At 46.7% G+C, this 26,195-nt stretch overlaps 2 protein-coding genes and 1 long non-coding RNA gene across 5 annotated transcripts in view; 2 read left to right on the plus strand and 1 right to left on the minus strand.

Annotated features, from left to right (window-relative positions):
* Nucleotides 1-1,442: 1,442 nt before the first annotated feature.
* On the minus strand, nt 1,443-3,197 carry LOC115539497 (uncharacterized). Of its 2 annotated transcripts, XR_003975986.1 has the most exons (5): nt 2,914-3,197; nt 2,220-2,367; nt 2,069-2,127; nt 1,889-1,976; nt 1,443-1,670 (listed from the first exon to the last, which is right to left on the minus strand). It is a non-coding gene; the product is annotated as an uncharacterized LOC115539497 (long non-coding RNA). The 2 variants fall into 2 exon arrangements; XR_003975984.1 differs by lacking the exon at nt 1,443-1,670 and having other exon boundaries at nt 1,879-1,976; nt 2,914-3,196.
* A 696-nt stretch (nt 3,198-3,893) lies between these two features.
* hdac6 (histone deacetylase 6) lies at nt 3,894-23,491 on the plus strand. 2 transcript variants are annotated; one of them, XM_030353742.1, is made up of 28 exons: nt 3,894-3,995; nt 4,827-4,947; nt 5,399-5,491; nt 5,654-5,736; nt 5,969-6,053; nt 6,154-6,194; nt 6,732-6,828; nt 7,429-7,526; nt 8,327-8,431; nt 10,187-10,255; nt 10,608-10,734; nt 10,993-11,058; nt 11,514-11,573; nt 11,690-11,779; nt 12,111-12,214; nt 13,994-14,061; nt 14,190-14,337; nt 14,767-14,895; nt 14,980-15,148; nt 15,655-15,860; nt 16,216-16,408; nt 17,212-17,361; nt 17,678-17,855; nt 17,940-18,073; nt 18,182-18,508; nt 18,901-19,047; nt 19,826-19,954; nt 22,738-23,491. In XM_030353742.1, the coding sequence occupies exons 2-28, from the start codon at nt 4,873-4,875 to the stop codon at nt 22,804-22,806; spliced, it is 3,240 nt and encodes a 1,079-aa protein (XP_030209602.1). In that variant the 5' UTR covers nt 3,894-3,995; nt 4,827-4,872; the 3' UTR covers nt 22,807-23,491. The 2 variants fall into 2 exon arrangements, with proteins under 2 accessions (XP_030209602.1, XP_030209611.1); XM_030353751.1 differs by having other exon boundaries at nt 3,930-3,995; nt 4,832-4,947.
* Nucleotides 23,492-25,029: 1,538 nt separating this feature from the next.
* Nucleotides 25,030-26,195, plus strand: part of lhfpl4b (LHFPL tetraspan subfamily member 4b) — a 4,821-nt gene continuing 3,655 nt past the window's right edge. The window contains exons 1-3 of the mRNA XM_030353799.1: nt 25,030-25,120; nt 25,403-25,588; nt 26,036-26,195. The exon at nt 26,036-26,195 is cut by the window's right edge and continues 45 nt beyond it. Of these exons, the coding sequence (XP_030209659.1) occupies nt 25,403-25,588; nt 26,036-26,195 (346 nt within the window). The 5' untranslated portion in view covers nt 25,030-25,120. The remainder of the gene's footprint in view (nt 25,121-25,402; nt 25,589-26,035) is intronic.

The following is a 26,195-nucleotide window of genomic DNA, read 5'->3' on the forward strand; positions in this document are numbered from 1 at the left end:
CCGCCCACATGGAGGGGGCGGGCACTCAGTCCACATGGAGGGGGCGGGCACTCCGACCTCTGACGATTGAGCAGATTTCTGCTGCTCTTGTTAATGCAAGAAACGGTAATACTATGTTAAGCTAGCGGGAGCCCATGCTGTTAATTAAACTATACAAACAGATGGTACGGGAGTATTGTGACTTGGTATCTTTCTTGCTGCGTACCATGGAACTATTATAAAGTTAAGCATAGCCTAAACGACTTGCAAATACATATTCTCTTGTTTATTTTTTTTTCGCTTAACTGTTCCACTCATGGACCTATTAAGGTTCCACTTAAGAGTTCACGTTACTACCGTTCGCCGTTGCTCAATGTTTAAATCACAGTGCCTTGTTCGTGACCTGTCTCAAATTCACTAAGTGAAATAGTGCCCCCTAGTGATCTTTTTTTTTACTCAGTATTAATAGCCCTACTATTGCCGTTTTGGCTTGAATTTTTGTATTTCTCTACTGATTGCTTTGACAATGCAACATTAAAAGTTACTAACAGCGACTTCACACAGAAGCTCTGGCTTAGGGCCGCCCTTGGGCCCCTGGGCATGTGCCCGGTGTGCCCTGCGGTAATCCACCCTTGCCTGTAAACAATGCAACGTGTCCGAACTCCTGTACCCGTGAGTTACAGGCCCAGTAAGAGCCAAAATAAGATTTGGGGAACTATGAAGACTGGGACCCAAAGGTATGACCTTAACAGATGTAATGTGAGGAATAACGAAGTGACCACATCTAAGGGCAAAAAATGTACCTCAATAGACATAATGAAAAGCTACATGTGTGAAGCACATTAAGTTACACCAATCACAGGAGCAATAACAACTGTCTTTTTATTCAACAAAACAATTAAAAAATAACAACTACAAAAAATAGATTGTAAACTATAAACATAAAAGATAAATCAATAAAGAGTAGAACAAACAAAGTCAAACAACAAAGGGGGAACACACTGACGCCTTCCTCAGTGAGGTGGATGCCACTCTTGCTTCACGCTCTGTCGCCCGACATCGCCGTCACCGCCGCCATAGCTGCCAAGCGCCGCCATTATGCTGCATCATCAGACTACATTGGAGTCGTGTGGCGCAGGCGTCACGGGGAGGGGGACGGGGAGGGGGGACGGGGAGGGGGAGAGATGTTTGACTCAAAAGAGGCAAACACCTTCAGGTTTCTCCTGTCCATCCTCTCCACACAGAACAGTTCATAGTCAGTATGTAATCTGAATGAGAATTGGAATGGTTTCCACGTTTCTTCCTCATCCCCGCCGTCATGGGATTTGCGCTGTGTTGAAGCTGCCATCTGCTCCCAACCTTCCATCCCAATGACCTCTGGGAGAGAAACGCTGTCCTTGAAGGACTGTAACTGGCACCATGCTGCTGCCTGAATTGTGTCCTTCAGGACAACATCATCTTCCTTGAAGAAGAAAGAAAAATTATTTGTGTCTGTACTTGACACCCTACCCTCCCAAAACCACAAAATGGTATGCAAACAAAGGCTACTACTACTGATGAGTTTTCAGTGATAAAAAACACTATTCAACTAGTCATCAGACTATTTCATCTGGCTATACAAACAACCTCCAACATTACACACATATTATATACCAGGTTCCCAGGTTCCAGTTCCTGGTCTTCAGTTTTGTCTGGAAATAAAACAGATTGTTGTCTGTAATGTTGAGTAGGCCAATACAATGGAATAATAAAAGTAGGCCCTAGTATGCGCAATAGATCAGCCATGGAGTAGGCTATAACTTGTATATTGATGGAGATATGTGTACAACTTAATTTGGAAGTAGAAGCCTAATAGAATCAATCATATCTCACAAACACTCTGAATATGTGTAGGCCTACATGGATTCACCTGGATTAACAGTCTATACATGACCTGATCCTTCAGAGCTGGATGCTGTTGGAGCAACTCTAGCCCTTTTTGTGCAGAGATCTTTATCCTGAAATGTATTAGTGGTGGGAGGGTGGTAAGACTATAGTCTTTCACAATTGCTCTAAGACAACATCACACATTACAGTATATGACACGTACCTGTAGCTTTTTTTTCCTCCCGTCTTCTCTTCCTGCTTCCTGAAAGCTCCTCTGCAGACCTTGGTGAGTAAACGGCATACATTACATACATACAAATATATAATAACAATAATAATATAAATAATAATAATAAAAAAATAAGAAAATGTACCTCTGTATTTAACCGAGGCATGGCATTTAATGTGATGGTCGATATCACATTTTTACCCTTTGTATCTGCAGAAGGGGCAGTGATGTAGACCGCTGCTGTCCAGCTGTATTTCAGGGCTCTCGCCATTCACAATTACACTGACGTGTCTCTAAAAGTCAAAGAAAACCAGTATAAACATAAAAGCAGTTTTCTACAAAAAAACATTGCAGCGATTCGGTTTTCTATTTTTCGGCTGCTTTGTATAAGATGGCTTGTGCATATACACAATGTAATTAGACTAAAATAATATTGATATTCGATTTCTGTGGACGCTTATGAACATTTCAAGACCCAACATGAAGTATCAACTCATTGCTAAGGATATCCACAACTACGATAAAGTTAGAATGGACCAAGGGAGGAGGAGGGTGAGGGGGGCTATTTTGACCCAAGACACTAGGATATATTTGATCTATATTCACTAAACATATTTATTCCACCGAATGGTTGACATTGGTTGACAGATTCTAAGCTTTCAAACGGTGTATGACATGACTATATCACTCAACCTTATGATGCTGAAAATTGACCTAGCATGTTGGGGGGAACATGCTAGGTGTAACTAAAACTTAAAAGACGATTAAGTAGTTAACAAGACATAATACATAATTGCATGAATATTACTAAATATAGGCATTTTGACAGTCTCACTTACTTGCATGTTTTAGGCATCACTAGCTCGGGCGGGCACACTCTAATTTCAGGTAATTTCAGGTACATTTCAGCTAATTTCAGGTCAGAAACGGGATCAGATGCTGCACATGCTGTTTGACCAGTCCTCAATGTGAACTGAGTGGCCGCCCCCTCGATGTGGACGGGCGTGGCGTCAGATCCGAGATCCGAGTCGGTTCGCAGAGAATACTCGAACGCAGCATGAGTATCCGCCCCCTCCATGTGGGCGGAGTGCCGGCCCCCTACATGTGGACTGAGTGCCCGCCCCCTCCATGTGGGCGGAGGCCCGGCCCCCTCCATGTGGACTGAGTGCCCGCCCCCTCCATGTGGGCTCCGTCTGCGGGCTGCAGTCAGGTGCTTCTCGTTGAGTCTGGTTGGAGATGGAGTCCTTGGGCTCACACACACACACACACACACACACACACACACACACACACACACACACACACACACACACACACACACACACACACACACACACACACACACACACACACACACACACACACACACACACACACACACACACACACACACACACACACACACACACACAGATAACACACACACACACACAAGACAGATAACACACACACCCCCTGGACTCACCGCCTACTGGACGCCCTCCCCCCTCCCCGTCCTTAGCACAGTTTTTTTCCCCCTCGTCACCCTCTTGTTTCGCTTTTTTTTAAAACTTTTTTTATCTAACGCATGTTTCTTGTCTAACAAGCGCCTGACAGTCTCTCCGTCCTGTCTCCCCACACTGTCTTTTATGTAATTTCGTTGCTCTGTAACATGTGCAATGACAATAAAGTACTATCTATCTATCTATCTATCTATCTATCTACATGGTGTAGTTTAATCAAATTTCCATAATGAACTGTTGGGTCAATTCAAAACTCGACTTCTATTCTAATTTGATCAATAAAAACAGCTGACTTTTAACTGCTGTTGGTTTTCGTGGTTCGTGACGCGTTTCTACGTCATTAGGATGCGCCGCCTCAGTGTTGACTTCGGCTATCGAGCTAACGAGCTAATGTGCTAGGCAGCCAGGAGTCATTGCTGGCAAGTCAACTTTCTCATTGTTTCAAAAATCTCCTCCTCCGATCGATAACACCATAACGAATAGAAGCATTGTAACCTGTCAACCCGCGAAGATTAGATAGAAGACAGGCTGTAGAAGCTCTTTAGGATTCAACTACGACAGCAGACTCACGTCTGGCTGACGTGATGATGTGATCATCCACCTCCGGTTTAACCATCTTTACTACGTCATCTAACTCCACCACCTTTACCATATAATCTAACTAAACCACCTCTGTTTGAACCATCTTCACTACATCATCTTAACTACACCGCCTTTACCACTTAATCTTAACTACACCACCTTTACCATATCATCTAACTAAACCATCTCTGTTTGACCAATCTTCACTATATCATCTCAACTCCACCACCTTTACTACATCATCAAACTGCACCAGCTTTACTACATCATCTAACTACACCACCTTCACTACATCATCTTAACTACACCACCTTCACTACATCCTCTTAACTACAACATCATCTTCACTACATCATCGTAACTACACCATATTTATTATATCCTCTTTACATCATCTTGACTCCACCATCTTTACTCCCAAATCTTTACTCCATCTTGTATCGAGGGGTCTACATTATTATATGAATGAACTCTTTACTGCCCAGTTTCACTCTGTGACGTTATGCTAACTGACGCTATAAAGTCTTTACATCATGTGTCTTTGTTGTTATTCTACCTTAATTTGCACTAGCTTAGCATTAGGATAGCCCCTATCAAGGTAGACCGCCTTGCATTAGTATATGCTTTAGCATTGGTGTCACCCCAGTACTGTATCTGTGTCTCGCTAGGTTAGAAGCCAGAGGTGCTGGGCACAACTGGATCTTTTTGGTTTCCATGGATACCAAACCATCAGGAGCCAGACCGGCCCGCAGGTCTCCACGCCTCCCAAACTCCAACTCCAACGCGCAGGTCTCTCAGCGAACAGAGGGTCTGAGGGCTCCAGCAAGTAGATCTCTTGAGAGTTCTAGCTAGTAGAGTTCTGATGGTTCTAGCTAGTAGAGTTCTGATGGTTCTACCTAATAGAGCTCTGAGGTTCTAGCTAGTAGAGTTCTTATGGTTCTAGCTAGTCACTTCTGACATCACAAGTGGGCGTGTTCACCTAGATGTCTACTGGGTAGGCTGGTAGACTGATCTATCCAGCACACATCTATATGGACACATATTTTCAAAACGGCTTGTAACGGCTAATCAGACTCACACCTGGTGGTATAATCTGTCACCTTTAAGCCTTTGTCCCCTTTACCAAAGTACAAACCCTACCAGTGGATGATTGACAGCCAGACAGACGTGGGAGAGTTCTTTGTTGAGGAAGCAGCATTATGTATCTTGTGTTGACAGCCTGCGTGTGTGTTTGCATTAGGGGAGAAGTGAGGAGCTGAAGGAGGCGAAGAGAAAAGGAAAGATGGACCGAAGTAAGGGGGAAGATGAGCTTGTAGCCCAACTCAAACACCTGGTAAACACACACACACACACACACACACACACACACACACACACACACACACACACACACACACACACACACACACACACACACACACACACACACACACACACACACACACACACACACACACACACACACACACACACTGCTGATTGTGCCTCTTTGCAGGAGGTGTCCAGGTCTCTGGCCAGTGGAACAGGTTTAGTTCACAGCGAAGAATTTACCCGTCACAACTGTCTGTGGGACCCCAGGTACCTTTCTGTCTGTCTCTCTGTGTGCCTGTCTGTCTCTGGTCTATCTGTCTGCCTCTCTGCTACATGTGTGTTCTTCTGTCTGCATCTCTCTCTCTGACTGTGCGTGTCTCTCGGACTTCCTGTCTGTGTGTCTCTATATCTTTATGCCAGTCTGTCTTTGTTTGTCTGTCTGTCATAATGTGTGTGTGTGTGTGTGTGCATGTGCGTGTGTGCCCGTGTGTGTGTGTAGTCACCCAGAGTGTCCTGACAGAGTGACGGCCATCATGGAGGAGTTGGAGCGCCGCGACCTCCGACCTCGCTGCCTCGCCGTGGAGGTCATTAGCATATTAATGTGTTCATATTCTCATCTATATTCAAATGTATTCATTCATCATCATATTGATGTATATAGTCATCTGTATATGTATCTTCCAGCCTCGTGAAGCCACGGAACAGGAGCTGCGGCTGGTCCATAAGTAATACATAATCTTTAATGTATCACCTTTGATGCATCACCTTTAATGCATTACCTTTAATCCAGCACCTTTAATACATAATCTTTAATCCACCATCTTTAGTACATCATCTTTAATATATAATCTTTAATACATCATCTTTAATACCTCAACTTAACCTAACCTTAATACCTAACCTTTATTACGTCTGCTTTAATGCATCATCTTTATTCTATCATATTATCATTTACCTTATGTAGGATTTTATAGGCTATACAATTCATAATCCGGAACACATAACTTGATGTCCTATTGATAACACAATTATAAAATATATACAGTGTTTACCTGAAAAATTGACACAATATAACAGAACATACCTGCTTTTGATTGGTTGAGCTGTGTTCTGATTGATTGAGCTGTTTTCTGATTGGTCGAGCTGTGTTCTCATTTGTTGAGCTGTGTTTGATTGGTTGAGCTGTTTGATTGGTTGAGCTGTTTGATTGGTTGGGCTGTGCTCTAATGTGTTGATCTGTTTTCTGATTGGTTGTTTTCTAGGAAGGACTATGTGGATCTGATGAGGAAGACTCAGACGATGTCAGAGAAAGAACTTCAGACTATATCAGAAAACTACGACTCCGTCTACATCCACCCTGTAGGTAGACATTCAGAATATTATTTAAATCTTTATATTTATATACATAAAATATATATATATATATATTAGTGCTGTGAGTTAAACGCGTTATTAACGGCGTTAACGCAAACCAATTTTAACGGCGTTAATTTTTTTATCGCACGATTAACGCAATTGTATATATATATATATTTTTTTTTTTTCTTTGGCTCAAAACAAAGAAGCAGTATCCTGACTGCAATGTTCAAGGCAGTATGTTTGTATGTTCATCGTTTAATTGCACTTTAGGCTTTTTTTGTGTATCGTTCTGTTTTGATCAGTATATGCCAATGTTGTTATCAATAAAAAAAACGTTTGCACAAGGCAAGCGGATGCACTTCTCCATGTTGATAAGAGCATTAAAATTAGAACAATTAATGGGACAAAGAAATCAAGGGATATTTAGCATATAAAAAAAATTGCGATGAAATATTTTAATCGCTTGACAGCACTAATATATATATAATATGTATATGTATATTAATGTGTGTGTGTGTGTGTGTGTGTGTGTGTGTGTGTGTGTGTGTGTGTGTGTGTGTGTGTGTGTGTGTGTGTGTGTGTGTGTGTGTGTGTGTCTAGGACTCGTTCCGCGTGGCCTCTCTGGCTGTGGGCTCTCTCCTTGAGCTCGTCGACAAGGTCATGACCTCTGAACTCAGGAATGGGTTCTCAGTCTCGAGGTAACAAGATGGATCCAAACAGGTTAACCAGGATAATCACACCAATGTAACCGGTTTAACTAGACAGCTCTAATCATACCAGTACAACAGACCAGTATCACCAGTATAACCAGACCAGTTAACCTGTATAAACGTACCAGTATAACCATTTAATCAGGCCAGTATAGCCATTATAACCATCCAAGTAGAACTCACTTAACTAGACCAGGATAACGAGTACAACCTGAGCAGGATAACCAGTATAACTAGACCAGTTATCCAGAAAAACATAACTAGTATGACGGAATACTATAACCACACCAACATAACCAGTATGACAGACTACTATAACCAGACCAGTATAACCAGTATGACAGACTACTATAACCAGACCAGTAGAACCAGTATAACAGACTACTATAACCAGACCAGTATAACCAGTATAACAGTACTATAACCAGACCAGTATAACCAGTATAACAGACTACTATAACCAGACCAGTATAACCAGTATAACAGTACTATAACCAGACCAGTTTAACCAGTATAACAGACTACTATAACCAGACCAGTATAACCAGTATAACATACTACTATAACCAGACCAGTATAACCAGTATAACAGACCACTATAACCAGACCAGTATAACCAGTATAACAGTACTATAACCAGACCAGTCTACCCAGTATAACCAAAGCAGAATAGCAATACCAACATAATCAGTATGACCAGTCTAACCAGACCAGTAAGCAGTATGACCAGTCAGGCCAGTATGTAGTGTGACCACTGTACCCAGTATAACCAGTATGTTCTCTTCCAGGCCGCCGGGGCACCATGCCCAGTTTGACCAGTCTAATGGCTACTGTCTGTTTAACAACGTTGCCATAGCAACACGCTACGCCCAGAGACAGCACAGAGTGAAACGGTACACAAACACACACGCACACATGCACACATAAACACACACATACACACACAAACACACACGTGCACGCACAAACATGCGTGCCGGTGTGCCCTGAAGACCAGAGCACTAGTAGATCTTTAGAAATGTAGTTCCCGTTGTTCGACAACACCTAAAATAATCGGTTGAATGTGGAAGTTACTGATCTGGGCCCCGTTTCCCGAAAGCGTCGTTAGCCTAAGTGGATCGTGAAGTGCGTCGAAAGGGCATCGTAGAGTTTTCACCGCGTTTCCCGAAAGCATCGTTGGTCACGAACGTCTTGAAAACGCTCGTAGCTAACGAGTACTCCAGGGGTGCTCGTAGGTACTCGTAGGACGCTAAGAGCATCGTCAGCTATAGCCTCAGTGGCGTCACCATCGGACATTCCGTATATTTGATGCGTTTTATTAAAACGCATTGCGCCTTTATGTTCTTAGTTTGGTAATTAATAAAGATTATTAATTAATTTATTAATAAAGATGTTAAAATGGCCAAAACAAAACGGGACAGTCCAGAAAATGTTTGCGCAGGCAGGGCACTCAAAATGTGTGAGAGAAAGTGGGGGGATTTGTGCAGACTGACATAGGCTACTCATAAAACGTAGCATAAAATAATGTAAAAAATAATGTAAAAATTAAATTAAAGAAATTAAAAAAAATAAAAAATAACGAAATTAAAGAAATTAAAAAAAAATAAAAAATAAAGAAATAAAAAAAATTATAAAAAACAAGCAAAGAAGCAGGCAAAAGGCTGGGATATGGTGGGGATTGGTCACGTTGAAGGGAATGTTTAGTGACATGAGGGAGGGTGGAGGGGGTTAAAACCGGCCGCGTAGTTATGAGGGAGGCCGTCCTCACACCGATCTTCCTCATCGTCATCGTCCTCCGGTTCAAGCAATGCCACCCCAGCCTTAGCTGCAATGTTGTGCAACATAGCCGTCACACATATCACGGCGCATGACTTGGCCGGCGAAAACTGGAGCCCTCCGCCTGACTTGTGAAGGCATCTAAAGCGCAACTTCCACCTCCCGATCGTGCGCTCAACGATGCACCGGGCCAGACGGTGGGCTTCGTTGTATTCCTCATCATGGACGTCTCCCGGGTTATTCACAGGTGTGAAGAGGAATTATTTCAGGGGGGAAAATGCCGTGAAACGCACAGTGCATTCAGGATTAGGACTGATATATGTCGGTTTAAGCCTAATCAATTGTGTTTTAATGTCTTTAGCATTCATATAATTGCAGTCTATTTTTTTTGTAGGCTACTCTGCTGTTGTCCTTGATTGGGATATATTTTAACCCTTTTTAACACAATTTTCCTGCGACATTCCTGCGTCTCCCCCTCCTACGGAGCCCATTTCAGCACCGTGTCAGTAGACAGTTACAATCCTACGACGTCGTGAGTGCAGCGAATGCGCGTTCACGTTAAGAGGAGTTTCGGGAAACGCTCCAAAGAAATTGACGATGGATCGCAAGATCCATCGGGAGAATGATCGTACGAGCGAAGATCCATCGTTATCGGGAAACGGGGCCCAGACCTCCTCCACTTTTGTCAACATTTTGATACCTATGATCACCTGTATCTATCAAACCGTTTGTTTGACCTTGATTTTACAATATAATTGACGTACAATGGAGTTAGACGTATTGAACCTACGACCACGTTATGACGGTCTGTGTGGTGTGAGGTTGGCGGGCCATAGAGGAGGTTGAGAACAGCGTGTTGTTGATGTGGGCAGGGTGCTGGTGGTGGACTGGGACGTGCATCATGGACAGGGGATCCAGTACGCCTTCGAGGAAGACCCCAGGTAGGAGAACCTCTCCTCCTCTCTCCTCTCTCTTCCTCTCCTCCTCTCTCTTCCTCTCCTCCTCTCTCCTCTCTCCTCTCCTCCTCTCTGCCTCTCTCCTCTCCTCTCCTCCTCTCTCCTCCTCTCTCCTCTCTCCTGTCCTCTCTTCTACTACTCCCTTTTTGCATTAACATGGAGCATGTGTTTGTGTGTCTGTGTACTGTGTGTGGGTGTGTGTGTCCTTTTTGTGTGTGTGTGTATGTATGTGTGTGTATGCGTGTACTGTGTGTGTGTGTGTGTATGCGTGTACTGTGTGTGTGTGTGTACGCGTGTACTGTGTGTGTGTGTACTGTGTGTGTGTGTGTGTGTGTAGTGTGCTGTACTTCTCGGTCCACAGGTATGAGAAGGCGGGGTTCTGGCCTCACCTGCAGGCCTCTGATGGTCCTGTAGCCGGATCAGGAGCCGGTCTGGGGTACACCATCAACCTGCCCTGGAACAAGGTCTGTCTGTCTGCCTGTCTGTCTGCCTGCCTGTCTGTTTTCCTGTCTGTCTGTCTGCATGTCTGTCTATCTGCGTGTCTGTCTTATCGGCCTGTTTGTCTGCATGTCTGTGTCTGCATGTCTGTCTATCGGTCTGTCTGTCTGCGCGTCTGTCTGCCTGTCTGTCTACGTGTCTCTCTATCGGTCTGTCTGTCTGTGTGTATACTTTTGCGTGTAAACATTTATGTATATTCTTTATATTACCCTGTGTTTCTACAGACTGGCATGACTGATGCTGATTACATCACTGCCTTTCAACACCTACTTCTACCCGTAGCATATCAGGTAACACTCACCTTTACAGGTAACACTCACCTGTATCAGGTAACACTCACCTGTAGAGGTAACACTGACCTGTACCGGGTAACCGTGACCTGTACAGGTAACACTCACCTGTACAGGAAACACTGACCTGTACCGGGTAACAGTGATCTGTACAGGTAACACTCACCTGTACAGGAAACACTGACCTGTACCGGGTAACAGTGATCTGTACAGGTAACACTCACCTGTACAGGTAACACTCACCTGTACAGGTAACATTCACCTGTACCAGGTAACACTCACCTGTACCAGGTAACACTCACCTGTACAGGTAACACTCACCTGTACCAGGTAGCAGTTTAGTTTACAGTTTAGAACCAGCCCCAGCCGGTTCTGGTGTTAATGTTTTTGTGTGTGTGTGTGTGTGCGTGTGTGCGTTTGTGCGTGTGTGTGTGTGTGTGTGTGTGTGTGTGTAGTTCCAGCCCCAGCTTGTTCTGGTAGCCGCTGGGTTCGATTGCGTCCGAGGAGACCCGAAGGTAAACAACCTGTCGACCTCATCATAACATCATACTTACCCTTCATATCCACTGTTAACCCTCGGTCTGTCTGTCTGTCTGTCTGTGTGTTGGTGTGCGTGTGTGTGTGTGTCCAGGGGGAGATGGAGGCCACCCCCCAGTGTTTTTCCGTCCTGACCCGGATGCTGATGGGTCTGGCAGAGGGGAGGGTCCTCCTGGCTCTGGAGGTACGAGGAGATATATGAACCGATGAATGTGTGTGTGTGTGTGTGTGTGTGTGTGTGTGTGTGTGTGTGTGCGTGTATACATACATATGTAGGTTAGACTGTATGTAGGTTATTTTGGTATGCATGGTAGGTTAGTGGGGTAGGTGTGTTATTCATGTTCTTTTTTTGTTTTGCATGTGTACGAGAATAATTATAAACAAAGAACACACAAAAATAATTCTCTATACTCACTATATTCACACGTGTCACTTCCCATCCTGTGTACGTGTGTGTGTGTGTGTGTGTGTGTGTGTGTGTGTGTGTGTGTGTGTGTGTGTGTGTGTGTGCGTAGGGAGGTTATAACCTCCGGTCTACAGCAGAGGGCGCTGCAGCGTGTGTCAGCTCTCTCCTGGGGGACCCCTGCCCCCCCCTCTCCTCCTCTTCCCCTTCTCTCAGGTATTCATTAGAATAAGCATTATAACATTAGCATTAGCCTCATATCATAACTAATACTTCATTATGAACCTCAACCTCTGTCTCTCTCTCTCTCTCTCTCTCTCTCTCTCTCTCTCTCTCTCTCTCTCTCTCTCTCTCTCTCTCTCTCTCTCTCTCTCTCTCTCTCTCTCTCTCTCTCTCTCTCTCTCTGTCTCTCTCTCTCTCAAATTCAAATTCAAAAAAGCTTTATTGGCAGGACTATTGGTAAACCAAACAGTGGGGCCAGAGAACGTCAGAACAATATGCACATATATCAACCTGTAACAACATAACATACAGATGTACATATAGAAAAAAAAATGTCATTACAAAAATGAAATGAAAAGCTACATAAAATGCATTATAGGTTACTAATAATCGGTAATCAATCAAACAGTGAGGCCTGGTATAGAATGTCATCCTCTCATTTTGTGGCAAGCTGTAATAAACTGTCCTGCGAGGACGAAGCTCTCTTTTCTCTCTCCCATTAATATTTGTAGTTGGTCTACATGGGAGTTTATAAAATGTGGGTGTTTTGGGCCGAATTTGCATTTTCGTGGACATTTTTGAATTTGGGGCAGTGTAGGAGGAAGTGCTGCTCGGTCTCTACAGCAGCTTCTTCACACTGCTGGCACAGCCGCTCCTCTTTGGGCAGCCATGTTTTCTTATGGCGGCCTGTTTCTTTGGCCAGGCTGTGAGCGCTCAGTCTGCACTTTGTTAACAACACACCGTGTCAAGCATCAGTGACTGTGGTCAGGTAGGGGGCCACAGTGTACTGTCTATTTAGGGCCAGATAACACTGCATTTTGCTCCGTGTGTGTGTTTTACTGTTCCAATGGGTGAGGTAGGTTTGTTTCTGATGTGTAAAAGAATTTGGTTGGGTCAAGAGGAGAACATTGGTATGTTCTCCGACTGGTCCTGGGGCAGAGCAGCGGGGGAACCTGTCTGTGGACAGAGCCTCAGGACCAGCTGAGTGAGGGGACTCCGGTTCATCTCTTGGCTTTGCAGGGCTTTGTGCTGGAAGGCGTGGGGGTCACTTTGTTGTGCCAAATTATAATGCCTCCTGTATCTCTGCGATGCTCTCTGGGGAGGAGGGGGGGGGGGGGGTTGTGTGGGTGAGTCGTCTCTTGCTGGGGGTGGCTCCTCCCTGGCGTCGTCCTAAGGCTGCATCCTTGAGGGCTCTAGCAAAGACACCCACCATGTCTCAGCGGAGGCCAGGTGTACGTTGGGCAGGGGGGAACATCCTCGGTAGATATCGGGGTTCACCCTGTGGATGGTGGCGGGGTGAAAGTCTCTCCGGGGCAGGATGTTGGAGATGTTGCATCAGCCGCGGTTTTAGGTAGCATGGTAGCCTTGAGCTTAAATGACCTTAAAAAATCTTAAATTAACTTTTGGGCTTCAGCCCTATTTTCAAAAAGGGTAAGTGTTACGACTTCTGTAGGTCCCAATATAACTTATCCACATAGTTTGTCCTTTTTGTTTTGGCGTCGCTGTTTTTTAGCTTCCTACCTCTCTTCTGCTAGCACCCTGCTCAATGGGCTCTCCTCTTGGTTTTCCCTGTTTTCCCATTCGGCTGTCTTTCTTCCATTAGCTGCTGCGCTCAAGGGCTTCATTCAGTTGGTCATTTTTTAAGTTTATCTCAATTTAAAAAGTTGAAACATCTGTAATTTGTAATTTTGAGTGGAGCTCTAGTGAATCATGACTGTCTCCACTCTCTCTCTCTCTCTCTCTCTCTGCTATTCCTCTATGTCTCTCTCCCAGTGCTCTGATGTCGATCTCTGAGACCATCTCAGCTCACTATCCCTACTGGAGCCGCCTGCAAGTCCTGGGTACACGCACTTACACACACACTAACACACGTGCACACACACTCACAAACGCAGACACACTTGCACGCAAACACACCTTTACACGGCATGGGAATCCTCATGTCACCAGAAGGTGTGATTTGTTTCAGAGGGCGGCCCATTGGCTGATGATGTGGTCATTAGACACAAAGCCAATGAGGAGCAGGTTGGAGAGACAAGCCCCTCCCCCCTGGGCGTCATGACGACGGGCCTGGCCTACGACGAGAGAATGATGGAGCACCTCAACCTCTGGGACAGGTGAGATATCTCTCTCGCTCTCTCTCTCTATTCTAACTATATGTCTCTCTCTCTCTCTCTCTAACGTCTCTCTCTCTCTAACGTCTCTCTCTCTCTCTCTCTCTCTATTCTAACTATATGTCTCTCTCTCTCTCTCTCTCTCTCTATTCTAACTATATGTCTCTCTCTCTCTCTCTCTCTCTCTCTCTCTCTCTCTATTCTAACTATATGTCTCTCTCTCTCTCTCTCTCTCTCTCTCTCTCTCTCTCTCTCTCTCTCTCTCTCTCTTCTAACTATATGTCTCTCTCTCTCTCTCTCTCTCTCTCTCTCTCTCTCTCTCTCTCTCTCTCTCTCTCTCTCTCTCTTCTAACTATATGTCTCTCTCTCTCTCTCTCTCTCTCTCTCTCTCTCTCGCTCTCTCTCTCTCTCTCTCTCTCTCTCTCTCTCCAGCCACCACCCCGAGCAGCCCCAGCGGATCTCTAAAATCTTCAACAAACACCTTGACCTGGGATTGGTCGACCGTTGCCAACGGATACCAGCTCGCCTCGCAACCGAGGGGGAACTGGCCATGTGCCACAGGTAGAGAGTAATACACATATATGTATTAAATATAAATATGAATATATATATATATCCACATCTATCCATGTGTGTGTGTCCCAGTGAGGAGCACATCGAGGTCATGAAGGCGACGGCCGCCCTGAAGTCCAGGGACCTCCACCGTCTGGCCTCAGAGTACAACTCTGTGTTCCTGAGCCAGCAGAGCTACAGCGCCGCCCTGCTGGCCGCTGGGGCCGCCTTCAACGCTGCCCAGGGAATCCTCACTGGACAGGTGCTCACACCGCTGCACTGCACTGCACGACACTACCACTACACGACACTACCACTACACTGCACTGCACTGCACGACACTACCACCACATGACCACTACACAACACTACACGACACGACACTACCACTACACAACCCTACACTGCACTCCAGTCTCTCTCTCTCTCTCTAACGTCTCTCTCTCTCTCTCTCTCTCTCTCTCTCTCTCTCTCTCTCTCTCTCTCTCTCTCTCTCTCTCTCTCTCCCGTCTTTCTCTCTCTCTCTCTCTCTCTCTCTCTCTCTCTCTCTCTCTAACGTCTCTCTCTCTCTAACTTCTCTCTCTCTCTAACGTCTCCCTCTCTCTCTCTCTCTCTCTCTCTCTCTCTCTCTCTCTCTCTCTCTCTCTCTCTCTCTCTCTCTCTCTCTCTAACGTCTCTCTCTCTCTAACTTCTCTCTCTCTCTAACGTCTCCCTCTCTCTCTCTCTCTCTCTCTCTCTCTCTCTCTCTCTCTCTCTCTCTCTCTCCAGCTGTGTAACGCGGTGGCGATCGTCCGCCCCCCAGGGCACCATGCTGAGCGGGAGTCCGCCTGTGGTTTCTGTCTGTTCAACACCGCCGCCCTGACCGCCCGCTACGCCCAGTCCCTCCCGGGCCACGCCGCTCTGCGCGTCCTCATCCTGGACTGGGACATTCACCATGGCAACGGCACTCAGCACATGTTCCAGGAGGACGACAGGTGAGAAGGGCGGCATGCTAACGCTCCCTAGCATCAGCTCACAGCTAAGATAGAGCAGATGAGTGACTAGCGTAGCTGGTAGCTAAGCTGGTAGCCATGGCTGGTAGCTTAGCTGGTAGCCTAACATATTTAAATGACATGTTGGCGGGAGCTGACAGCTAGGCTAGCTAACTAACATGCTTACAGATATAAATTATGTTTAGGCGGGAACTGGCACCTAATCTACCAGCTATGCTAACATATTTAAATGACGTGTTGGTTGGAGCTAACTGCTATGCTAACAGTTATAAATGATGTTTAGGCGGGAGCGGGCACCTATGCTTACAGCTGTGCTAACATCCTTCCCTCCCATCAGCGTCCTCTACATCTCTCTCCATCGCTATGACAACGGAACCTTCTTCCCCACCTCCGAGGACGCTGACTGCGACAGGGTGGGCGTCGGCCAGGGGGCGGGCTTTAACGTCAACATCCCGTGGAACGGCCGACCAATGGGAGACTCCGACTACCTGGCGGCCTTCCATCACATAGTCCTGCCCATCGCTACTGAGGTACAGACAGACAGACAGACAGACAGGTAGAGAGACACACTGAGGTTAGTCTAGTCTAACCCAGGTCCCTCTGGTCTAGTTTAACCCAGGTCTCTCTGGTCTAGTTTAACCCAGGTCTCTCTGGTCTAGTTTAACCCAGGTCTCAGGTCTAGTTTAACCCAGGTCTCTGGTTTAGTTTAACCCAGGTCTCTATGGCATAGTCTAACCCAGGTCTCTGGTCTAGTTTAACCCAGGTCTCTCTGGTCTAGTTTAACCCAAGTCTCTCTGGTCTAGTTTAACCCAGGTCTCTCCCATCTAATTTAACCCGGGTCTCTCTGGTCTAGTTTAACCCAGGTCTCTCTGGTCTAGTTTAACCCAGCTCTCTCTGGTCTAGCTTAACCCGGGTCTCTCTGGTCTAGTTTAACCCAGGTCCCTCTGGTCTAGTTTAACCCAGGTCCCTCTGGTCTAGTTTAACCCAGGTCCCTCTGGTCTAGTTTAACCCAGGTCCCTCTGGTCTAGTTTAACGCGGGTCTCTCTGGTCTAGTTTAACCCGGGTCTCTCTGGTCTAGTTTAACCCAGGTCTCTCTGGTCTAGTTTAACCCGGGTCTCTCTGGTCTAGTTTAACCCAGGTCCCTATGGTCTAGTTTAACCCAGGTCTCTCTAGTCTAGGTTAACCCGGGTCTCTCTGGTCAAGTTTAACCAAGGTCTCTCTGGTCTAGTTTAACCCAGGTCTCTGGTCTAGTTTAACCCAGGTCTCTCTGGTCTAGTTCAACCCAGGTCTCTAGGGTCTAGTAACTAGTCTAACCCAGGTCTCTCTGGTCTAGTTTAACCCAGGTCTGGTCGTGGTCTCCGCTGGTTTCGACGCGGCCCGGGGAGACCCTCTTGGAGGGTACCATGTGACCCCTGAGGGATACGCCCACCTCACCCACCTGCTCTCCCCATTGGCTGGAGGGAAACTACTCATCATCCTCGAGGTAGGAGAACTCATCCTAGAGCTACATGACTAACCTGTCCTAGTAACTCATCCTATAGCTACATGACTAACCTGTCCTAGTTACTCATCCTAGAGCTACATGACTAACCTGTCCTAGTTACTCATCCTAGAGCTACATGACTAACCTGACCTAGTAAATCAACCTCCAATTCCTCTCTCTCTCTCTCTCTCTCTCTCTCTCTCTCTCTCTCTCTCTCTCTCTCTCTCTCTCTCTCTCTCTCTCTCTCTCTCTCTCTCTCTCTCTCTCTCTCTCTCTCTCTCTCTCTCTCTCTCTCTCTCTCTCTCTCTCTCTCTAGGGGGGTTATAACTTGACCTCCATCTCAGACTCCATGGCGATGTGTACCAGTGTATTGCTCGGCGACCCTCCTCCCCCACTAGCCACACCCCTCCCCGCTCCCCGCAACAGCGCCATGGCAACCATCAACAAGGTTCTGCGATGCCACGCCCCCTACTGGAAGGCTCTCAGAATAACAAGTACGTAGTCTGTGTGTGTGTGTGTGTGTACTACGGTACCATAGTAATCATCGGTCACCTTTAACACGTTGTACTCCTCCCAAGTTCCCCAGACTCTCCGGGAGTCCCTCCTCTCCCCAAAGCATCATGGGAAACGTAGTTCTAAAGGGAAAGGCAGGAAGTCTGACACCCCGAGCAGAACGGCTGAGCCCCCAGCAGGCCTGGAGCAGAACTACAAGGTACCCCACAACATTAAACACATGTCCTGCTGTGTGTTTGTCCTCCTTGTTGTTATGTCCTCTCCTTGTTTCCTCTCCTTGTTTCCTAACTCTGATCTTCATCCTCAGGACTCAGGCTTAGACCAGCTCACTCAGGGATTGGCTTCTCTGGATATCCACCAAGCTACCTCAGCCAATCAGATGCCTGTATCTCCAGAGGTGGGCGGGGCTAGACGGAAGGTTGTCCCTCAGAAGAGTCTGAGCCAGGAGGAAGTGAAGCCCTCGCCTCAGGTAGTGACAGCTGAGGACAACCAGTTAGCTGCCAGCAAGGTGGAGGACAGCCAATCAGAAGCCGCAGTTGGCGTGGCAGGGGCTGAGCCTGAGGAGGAGGGGGCTTGTGGTTGGTCCAAACCTCCTGCCAACCTGGAGCTCATCAGCTGTGGAGACGGGGGAGGGGTGAGTACCACCAATAGACCACCGGAACAAACCAGAATGTACCAGACCTTGCCAGACTATACCAGACCTTGCCAGACTTTACCAGACCAAACCAGACCAAACCAGACCTTGCCAGACCATACCAGACCTTGCTAGACTATACCTGACCAAACCAGACCAAATCAGACCAAACCAGACCATACCAGACCAAACTAGACCATACCAGACCATACCAGACCAAACTAGACCATATAGTTTCAATCTTGTTTGACCAAACCAGACCTAACAAGATTTATACTTGACAGCCTAGACCTTACAAGACTAGACTCGATTCGATCTAACTGAACCTGACTGTACCTGTCTGTCTGACCGCCTGTCCGTCTGCCTGACCGTCTGCCTGTCTGTCTGTCCAGGGCTCTCTCTACGTGGTGGACCCCCTTCCTTGGTGTCCTCACCTGGACTGTGTTAAGCCCCTCCCCCCGTCAGGAATCGACGTGGGGCGGGCCTGTCTGGACTGTGGCTCTGAGGCCGAGAACTGGACCTGTCTCACCTGCTACCAGGTAACACCTGTCTCACCTGCTCACATCCTGTCTCACCTGCTAGCAGGTGAATGCCTGTCTCACCTGTTAACTAGCTGTCTCCCCTGATAACTACCTGTCTCACCTGGTAACTACATGCCTTCCCTGGTTACTACCCGTCTCCCCTAGTTACTACCTGTCTCCCCTAGTTACTACCTGTCTCCCCTGGTTACTACCCGTCTCCCCTGGTTACTACCCGTCTCCCCTGGTTACTACCCGTCTCCCCTAGTTACTACCCGTCTCCCCTAGTTACTACCCGTCTCCCCTGGTTACTACCCGTCTCCCCTGGTTACTACCTGTCTCCCCTAGTTACTACCTGTCTCCCCTAGTTACTACCTGTCTCCCCTAGTTACTACCTGTCTCCCCTGGTTACTACCTGTCTCCCCTGGTTACTACCCGTCTCCCCTGGTTACTACCCGTCTCCCCTAGTTACTACCTGTCTCCCCTAGTTACTACCTGTCTCCCCTGGTTACTACCTGTCTCCCCTGGTTACTACCCGTCTCCCCTGGTTACTACCCGTCTCCCCTAGTTACTACCTGTCTCCCCTAGTTACTACCTGTCTCCCCTGGTTACTACCTGTCTCCCCTAGTTACTACCTGTCTCCCCTGGTTACTACCTGTCTCCCCTGGTTACTACCCGTCTCCCCTGGTTACTACCCGTCTCCCCTAGTTACTACCTGTCTCCCCTGGTTATTACCTTCCTCCCCTGGTTGCTGGTCTCACCTGATAACCATGGTAACCAGGACGCTGTGTGCCCACAGGTGTTCTGCGGTCGCTACGTCAACGAGCACATGGTGTTCCACGGCGCGGCGACAGAGCACCCCGTCGTCCTCAGCTTCTCAGACCTGTCGGTGTGGTGCTACCGCTGTGAGGCCTACCTGCACAACAAGGTAACACCGGGATCATCTAACCCCCCATGAGGCCGCATTACTGAGAGATAGTGAGTCATCACATAGTTAGGGATAGTGAGTGATCATCAAGTTAGGGATAGTGAGTCATCATGCGTTAGGGATAGTGAGTCATCATTAGTTAGGGATAGTGAGTCATCATGAGTTAGGGATTGTGAGTTATCATCTAGTTAGGGATAGTGAGTCATCATGCGTTAGGGATAATGAGTCATCGTATAGTTAGGGATAGTGAGTCATCATTAGTTAGGGATATTGAGTCATCAACAGCTAAGGATGAGTGATTGATGGTGATAGTGAGTGATGGTGAAACAGATTTATGGTGAGTGATGGTGATAGGTAGCCTGGTCCTACCAGACCATCGTACTTCATTTTTATTTGTACAGAAGCTCTGGAACTGCTCAATTGACAAGCGTTCACTCACTTGGAGGCGGGTGTCTGTAGACGTTTTAAAATGATTGGATCTGCCCAGTGCCACTCTGGATCTGCCATAACCAATCGCATCGCGTTTGGTCGTGACGTATGTCATGCGACGGGACCTGCCGCAAAACACGTTTTGCGCACGTGCAGGCTGTACACAAACAAAACAAGATGAAGCGTGATGATGTATCTGAACGATAGCTGAAGGTTTTGTTTACCTGATGTAAGAGTTCAAGGAACAGTTGTACATTCTAAATTAATATTCAACAGTAACGACAGCGATAATGTTTGTGGTCAACTGTTGACGCTGGGTCTTGTCATTGACTGACTGACTGACTAACTGACTGACTACTCATCTCTGACTACAACTGAAACTGGCGCGCGACCAAGACGTCATCGTTCTCAGACACTCCCTCTGTTCGCTGATTGGACCGCCAGAAATCGGGTTGACATGGAACGAGATAAGAAGTGATGGTGATAGTGAGTGAGTGATATGATGGTGATAGTGGCCCTCATTTATCAAACGAGCGTACGACAGAAAACGTGCGTAAAATGGACGTACGCTCATTTCAACGTTGAGCTTGGCATTTATCAATTTGAACGTGAGCGCAGGCTGCGATGAAATCTCACGTCAGGTCTGAGCTCGTGTACGCAAGTTTTTTTGGCGCAACATACGGGTATTTCAATGATGAATAGTGCAGCACAAGTAGCCCATGTTCAACATCTGTATTAATTACTATATAAATTGGAATTAGCCCAGCCGTTCAAACAATTACAATCAAGTCAGGCCTAATTAAAAACAGTATTGCTATGAAAATAATTAGAATGTGACAGGTGAAATGTTTATTCAGCTGTCTATACAGGAGCTTTGCCAAATAGATGGTCGTGTCTCAGCGATGGCAGATCTGGCTCTGTTAAGGACCTCAACGCACAGACGAGAGAGTTTGTCGAGACCGCGCCGATTTTTTTTAAGGAGGGCGATGAATGGGTCTTGAGTCGTTTTCGTCTCCCTAGGCATCTCCTGATGGAGCTATGCAATGCTTTGGAGCCACAGCTAAGGCGAGAAACAAGGCGATCAAACGCAATACCTGTGCATGTTTGCTCTACCTTGGGATTTTTGGCCACCGGGATCTTGCAGCGGGAGATCGGGGACAGGTCTGCTATTTCCCAGCCAAGTATTAGCCGAACCATGCCAGCAGTTTTGGCAGCTATAATGTCCCTCTCCGAACGTTATATTAAATTCCCATATAATAACGATCAGCAAACTGGAATCAAACGGGATTTTTATGCTATTGCTAGGTTTCCAAATGTGATTGGTGCGGTTGATTGTACCCATGTGCGTATGAACCATCTATTAATGATTACGCGTACATCAACCGCAAAAGCTACCATTCAGTTAATGTTCCGATTATTTGCGATGCCAGAATGTCAATCCTGAACATGGTAGCCCGATGGCCTGGGGACACGCACGATTCTTTTATTTTCCAAAATAGCAACGTTGGGCATCGTCTACATCAGGGCGCACTACATGGTCAGAGTCATCTCGGTGAGTTACGCTGCAGTCGCACTGCACCGGCCTCCTCCCGTTTCTTGCTTGGCCGGCTTCACAGCCGCAACACGTTTTTTGGTGCTGAGCTTCATGTCGGACCAATTTTTCTTCACCTTATTCGGAATTAAATAACTTTAACGGAATGCAAACAATAGCATATATGTGAAATGTTTTAAGCTGGATAACAGAAGTTGTACATTTAATTTATTATTTAATTAATTTAATTAACAAACCTCTTCCGTAGCCCGACGAACATTGGAAACACTATTCACTGCAACAGTTATTTCCTTCCATATAGCATTCTTTTGCTGGCCTTTAATGCCAGCTTTTAGGCTACCAAATAAAACCAGACGGTTCGCATCCACCAGTGACCCGAGCGTCTCCATTTGGGTCTCGGAAAAATTCCTCTATTTTACCGTTGGATGTTTCTCCATGTCGTAAAAGTTAGGGGCGAGACTTCTGAAGACGTGCTTTTATATGGGCGTGTTACGTTAATTACGATCGATCTCAGCCGCCGTATTTATCAACACCAAGATCCTTCGTACGCTGGGATTGGTGTGATACGAAGGTTTCGTAAATCTCACTTGGGTCCTATCGTAAGATGAATCATGCGTTCAGATTTGCGCTCATTTCTACGTTCGTTTGATAAATGAGGGCCAGTGAGTGATGGTGATAGTGTATTAGTAATGTGATGGTGCTAGTAAGTGATGGTGATAAGAAGTGATGGTGATAGTGAGTGAGTGATGTGATGGTGAAAGTGAGTGATGGTGATAGTGAGTGATCTTCTTCCTCTCTACAGGTTCTGTTTGAAGCTAAAAACTCCGCTCACCGATGCAAATTTGGAGAGGAAATCCTCCCATGGAGCTGAGGGGAGAGGAGACAAGGAGACAAGGAGAGGAGAAGAGTTCCTAACTTTTATATTGTTCATATTCACTATCCTTGCATTTATCCTGATCAGATATCAGTGTTCACCTCAAGTTCCTTTGGTACGCAACCTATTTAATAATCTTAATTATCTCCTTTGTTCTTATTTTCTACACTGAGTGGCTTTATGTTTTATTTTTGTGTGAATGAGGTTATTGTTTACATTATTTTAAAACGGTGATAATGGAAACACGCAGACCTTCTGTTGACTTGGGTCCAGAAGGCTGTGAGAACACGGTTGAATCACTTTTAGTCACTTAGTCTGAGGCGTTCAGCTTACCGGCTCCATCTTCTCTACACCGTACAGTTCAGGTCAGGGGTCAGGTGACGTCAGACAGCCGCTCCCTCGTAGCTCACACTCCCACCTTGAGTTCCACTGCAGATTTTCATGTGTTTTTTCCCGCATGCGATTACTCCAAGTGCCCCTTACTGCAGCCCGCAGATCGAGGAGGAGCTAAATGTGGGCGGGCTTAAACGTTTAACTCCGCCCACATTTAAAAAATTGTGGGCGGAGTTAAAATTCCGCGCAGTATCATACGTTCTCCCGCTTTCGAGCGGAGGAGCTAAATGTGGGCGGGTCTAAACGTTTAACCCATGGTTTTATCCTCTCGGGCGCCATCTGGTGGCGGAGATCCGGCAGCACATTCTCAAACATCAATACAGCACAGCACAGCACAATGACTTACCGGTAATATGGAAAAGGGTTCATGCATTTGATAGACTTAGACATTCCTACTTTTAACTTGTCATTTCAAATGTCTTTTTTAGTATAGACACATATTATTTCGTACACTCGCACACAATTATATTAGCTAAGTCAAATAAACCAAAGACAGAAGCGGGAGAACGTATTTCCGTCTGGTCCATGATACTGCGCGGAATTTTCCTTAAATGTGGGCTGGCTTAAACGTTTAAGCCCGCCCACATTTAGCTCCTCCGCTCGAAAGCGGGAGAACGTATGATACTGCGCGGAATTTTCCTTAAATGTGGGCGGAGGTAAACGTTTAAGCCCGCCCACATTTAGCTCCTCCTCGATCTGCGAGCTGCCGTCAGGGGTTACTCGATTGTTCGGACTAATATGGTAATTTTGATGTGTGATTCCCCTGATGTGATTGGTTCCTGCAGCGGACCCAGCATTGCGCGTCCTCTGGCCCGGTTTCCTCCACTGTGTGTGTGTGTTTGGTTGATTTATCCAACGTCAGTGTTAATAAATGACTTTACTTTACCAAAGAGATCTGGTTTCATGTTGCCTCGCCTTCCCTAGCGAGGGACGTAACGTTAAGGTAAGGTAAAGCTCTAAGGTCAACCTTCTCTCTTCTGTCGTCTGGAAACACGCACACAGTTTGGCTGCTCGCTCGCATTCCCACTTACATGTCACATATGTAATGTGCGACGTGACTTGTCACATGTCATTTGTAACATGTTACACGCTCCTGTTCAGGTATACTTGTAGAGCAAGTAATTAAATAAAGGAATATTAAAAAGTAACATTTAATATGTAACATGTAATATTGAGTATGTAATATTATGGCATCGACGCCTCCACCTGTTGTTCTTCTATTCTTTCGTTCTTATTATCTGCAAATATAGGGACCCTACTACTTCCACAATTGTCCCCCTAGAGACAAAATTCCACATTTAAAATGCAGAGTAATGCTATGTCCTACCAGCTGACCATGGCAGAGTAATGCTATGTCCTACACACAGAGACTCTGGGTACAATTAGTTTTAAGGATTTTACGAAAAACTAATCCCAAAAAGTCGTCTGTGCCTTTTAAACGTCGAAACAACTGTATGCCTGTGTTTAGTTTTAGACCTACACATTTGGTTAAGTCGTTTTTGTGTCATAAGGACAGAGGGACCCTAAACACGAAGTTGAGCTAGAAGGACCTTCAACCAGGACCGTAATATCACGACCGTCTCTCTTCACACCACCAGTCAACCTGAACGAAGCGTTAAAACACCGCTTCTCCATCATCAGACCAGGCGGGGCGCTGGAGGAGCGGCTCCTCCGTCCCTCAGAGCCGTGGATCAGTTAATCTTTTACCGACGAGGAACTCAACCTGACAGAGGGTCCTCACTGATCGATACGAGGCGACGAAATCACCGCTTCTCTCTCTATCTCGCCCCCCCCTCCCCTCTCCCCCCCCCCCCCCCCCCCCCCTCTCTCTCTCTCTCTCTCTCTCTCTCTCTCTCTCTCTCTCTCCATCCATTGGTATTTTCGAGACGCGGAGCTCGTGCTGTTCTGCGGTTCCAAGGTAATAGATTTTTATTCCGTCATCACGTCGTCCGTCATATTCAGGAACGTCAGGATGTTTACATCCTAGTCCTGCGCGTTGTACTAGTTGTGTGTGTGTATTTGCGTGTGGTTGTATGTGTGGTTGTGTGTTTGTGCCTCTGCGCTTCTGCCTGTGCTGCTGTGTGTCAGTATGTGTGTGCGCGCGTGTGCGTGAGTGTGTGTATAATGGCGTGTGCGTGTGTTTATAATGTGCGTGTGTGTGTGTGTATAACGTGCGTGCGTGTGTTTGTCTGTCCCCCAGATGGCGCTGTCTCCCCCTGAGCTCTACCACACTGAGTTCGTGCGCAGTGCGCGCGCGGTGGGCGTGCTGTGGGGCGTGTGCACCGTGTGTCTGGCCGTACTCCAAGTGGTGGTTCTGGTGCAGCCCGCCTGGGTGGTCACCACGGAGACCAGCTCCTCCGCCTCCGGGACCCTGGGCCTGTTCCAGGTGCGCCAACACACCGGCAGCCAATCACAACGCAGACCTGTTCACTTTGCAACGTCACACATTTATACATACATATTCTATGCATGCATGTATATATATTGTTATTAATATATATATATATATTTATTAATGTCTAGATATAAATATATTTTTGTTAATAGCTATCGCTAGATAGCTGTTGTTGCTAGCATGTGTTAATATGGTGTGTGTGTGTGTGTGTGTGTGTGTGTGTGTGTGTGTGTGTGTGTGTGTGTGTGTGTGTGTGTGTGTGTGTGTGTGTGTGTGTGTGTGCCTGTGTGTGTGTGTGTCTGTCTGTGCGTGTGCGTGTCTGTGCGTGTACGATGTGTGTGTGTGCGTCTCTGTGTATCTGTGGATGTGTGAGTGTGTGTGGATGTGTGAGTGTGTGTCTGTCTGTGTGTGTGTGTGTGTGTGTGTGCGTGTGTGCAGGTGTGTGTGGAGGGGGACTGGCCCGGGCCGGACTGCCAGGGCTCCCCCTCGGCCCTGGCCCCCCTGCCGGCCTTCCAGACCCCCGCGGTGCTGGTGTGTGCGTCGCTGGGCGCCGTGTGGACCAGCGCCGCCTGCCTGCTGCTCTTCAGGGTCTGCCACT

This window comes from Gadus morhua, chromosome 1 (genome assembly GCF_902167405.1).
Source record: "Gadus morhua chromosome 1, gadMor3.0, whole genome shotgun sequence".
NCBI classification, from domain to species: domain Eukaryota; kingdom Metazoa; phylum Chordata; class Actinopteri; order Gadiformes; family Gadidae; genus Gadus; species Gadus morhua.

Coding starts and splice junctions, on each gene's coding strand:
- hdac6 (XM_030353742.1), top strand. CDS start 4,873: ATGGATACCAAACCATCAGGAGCCAGACCGGCCCGCAGGTCTCCACGC. Junction 10,256..10,607: donor GCCTTCGAGGAAGACCCCAG/GTAGGAGAACCT, acceptor GTGTGTGTGTAG/TGTGCTGTACTTCTCGGTCC. Junction 15,861..16,215: donor ATGTTCCAGGAGGACGACAG/GTGAGAAGGGCG, acceptor CCCTCCCATCAG/CGTCCTCTACATCTCTCTCC.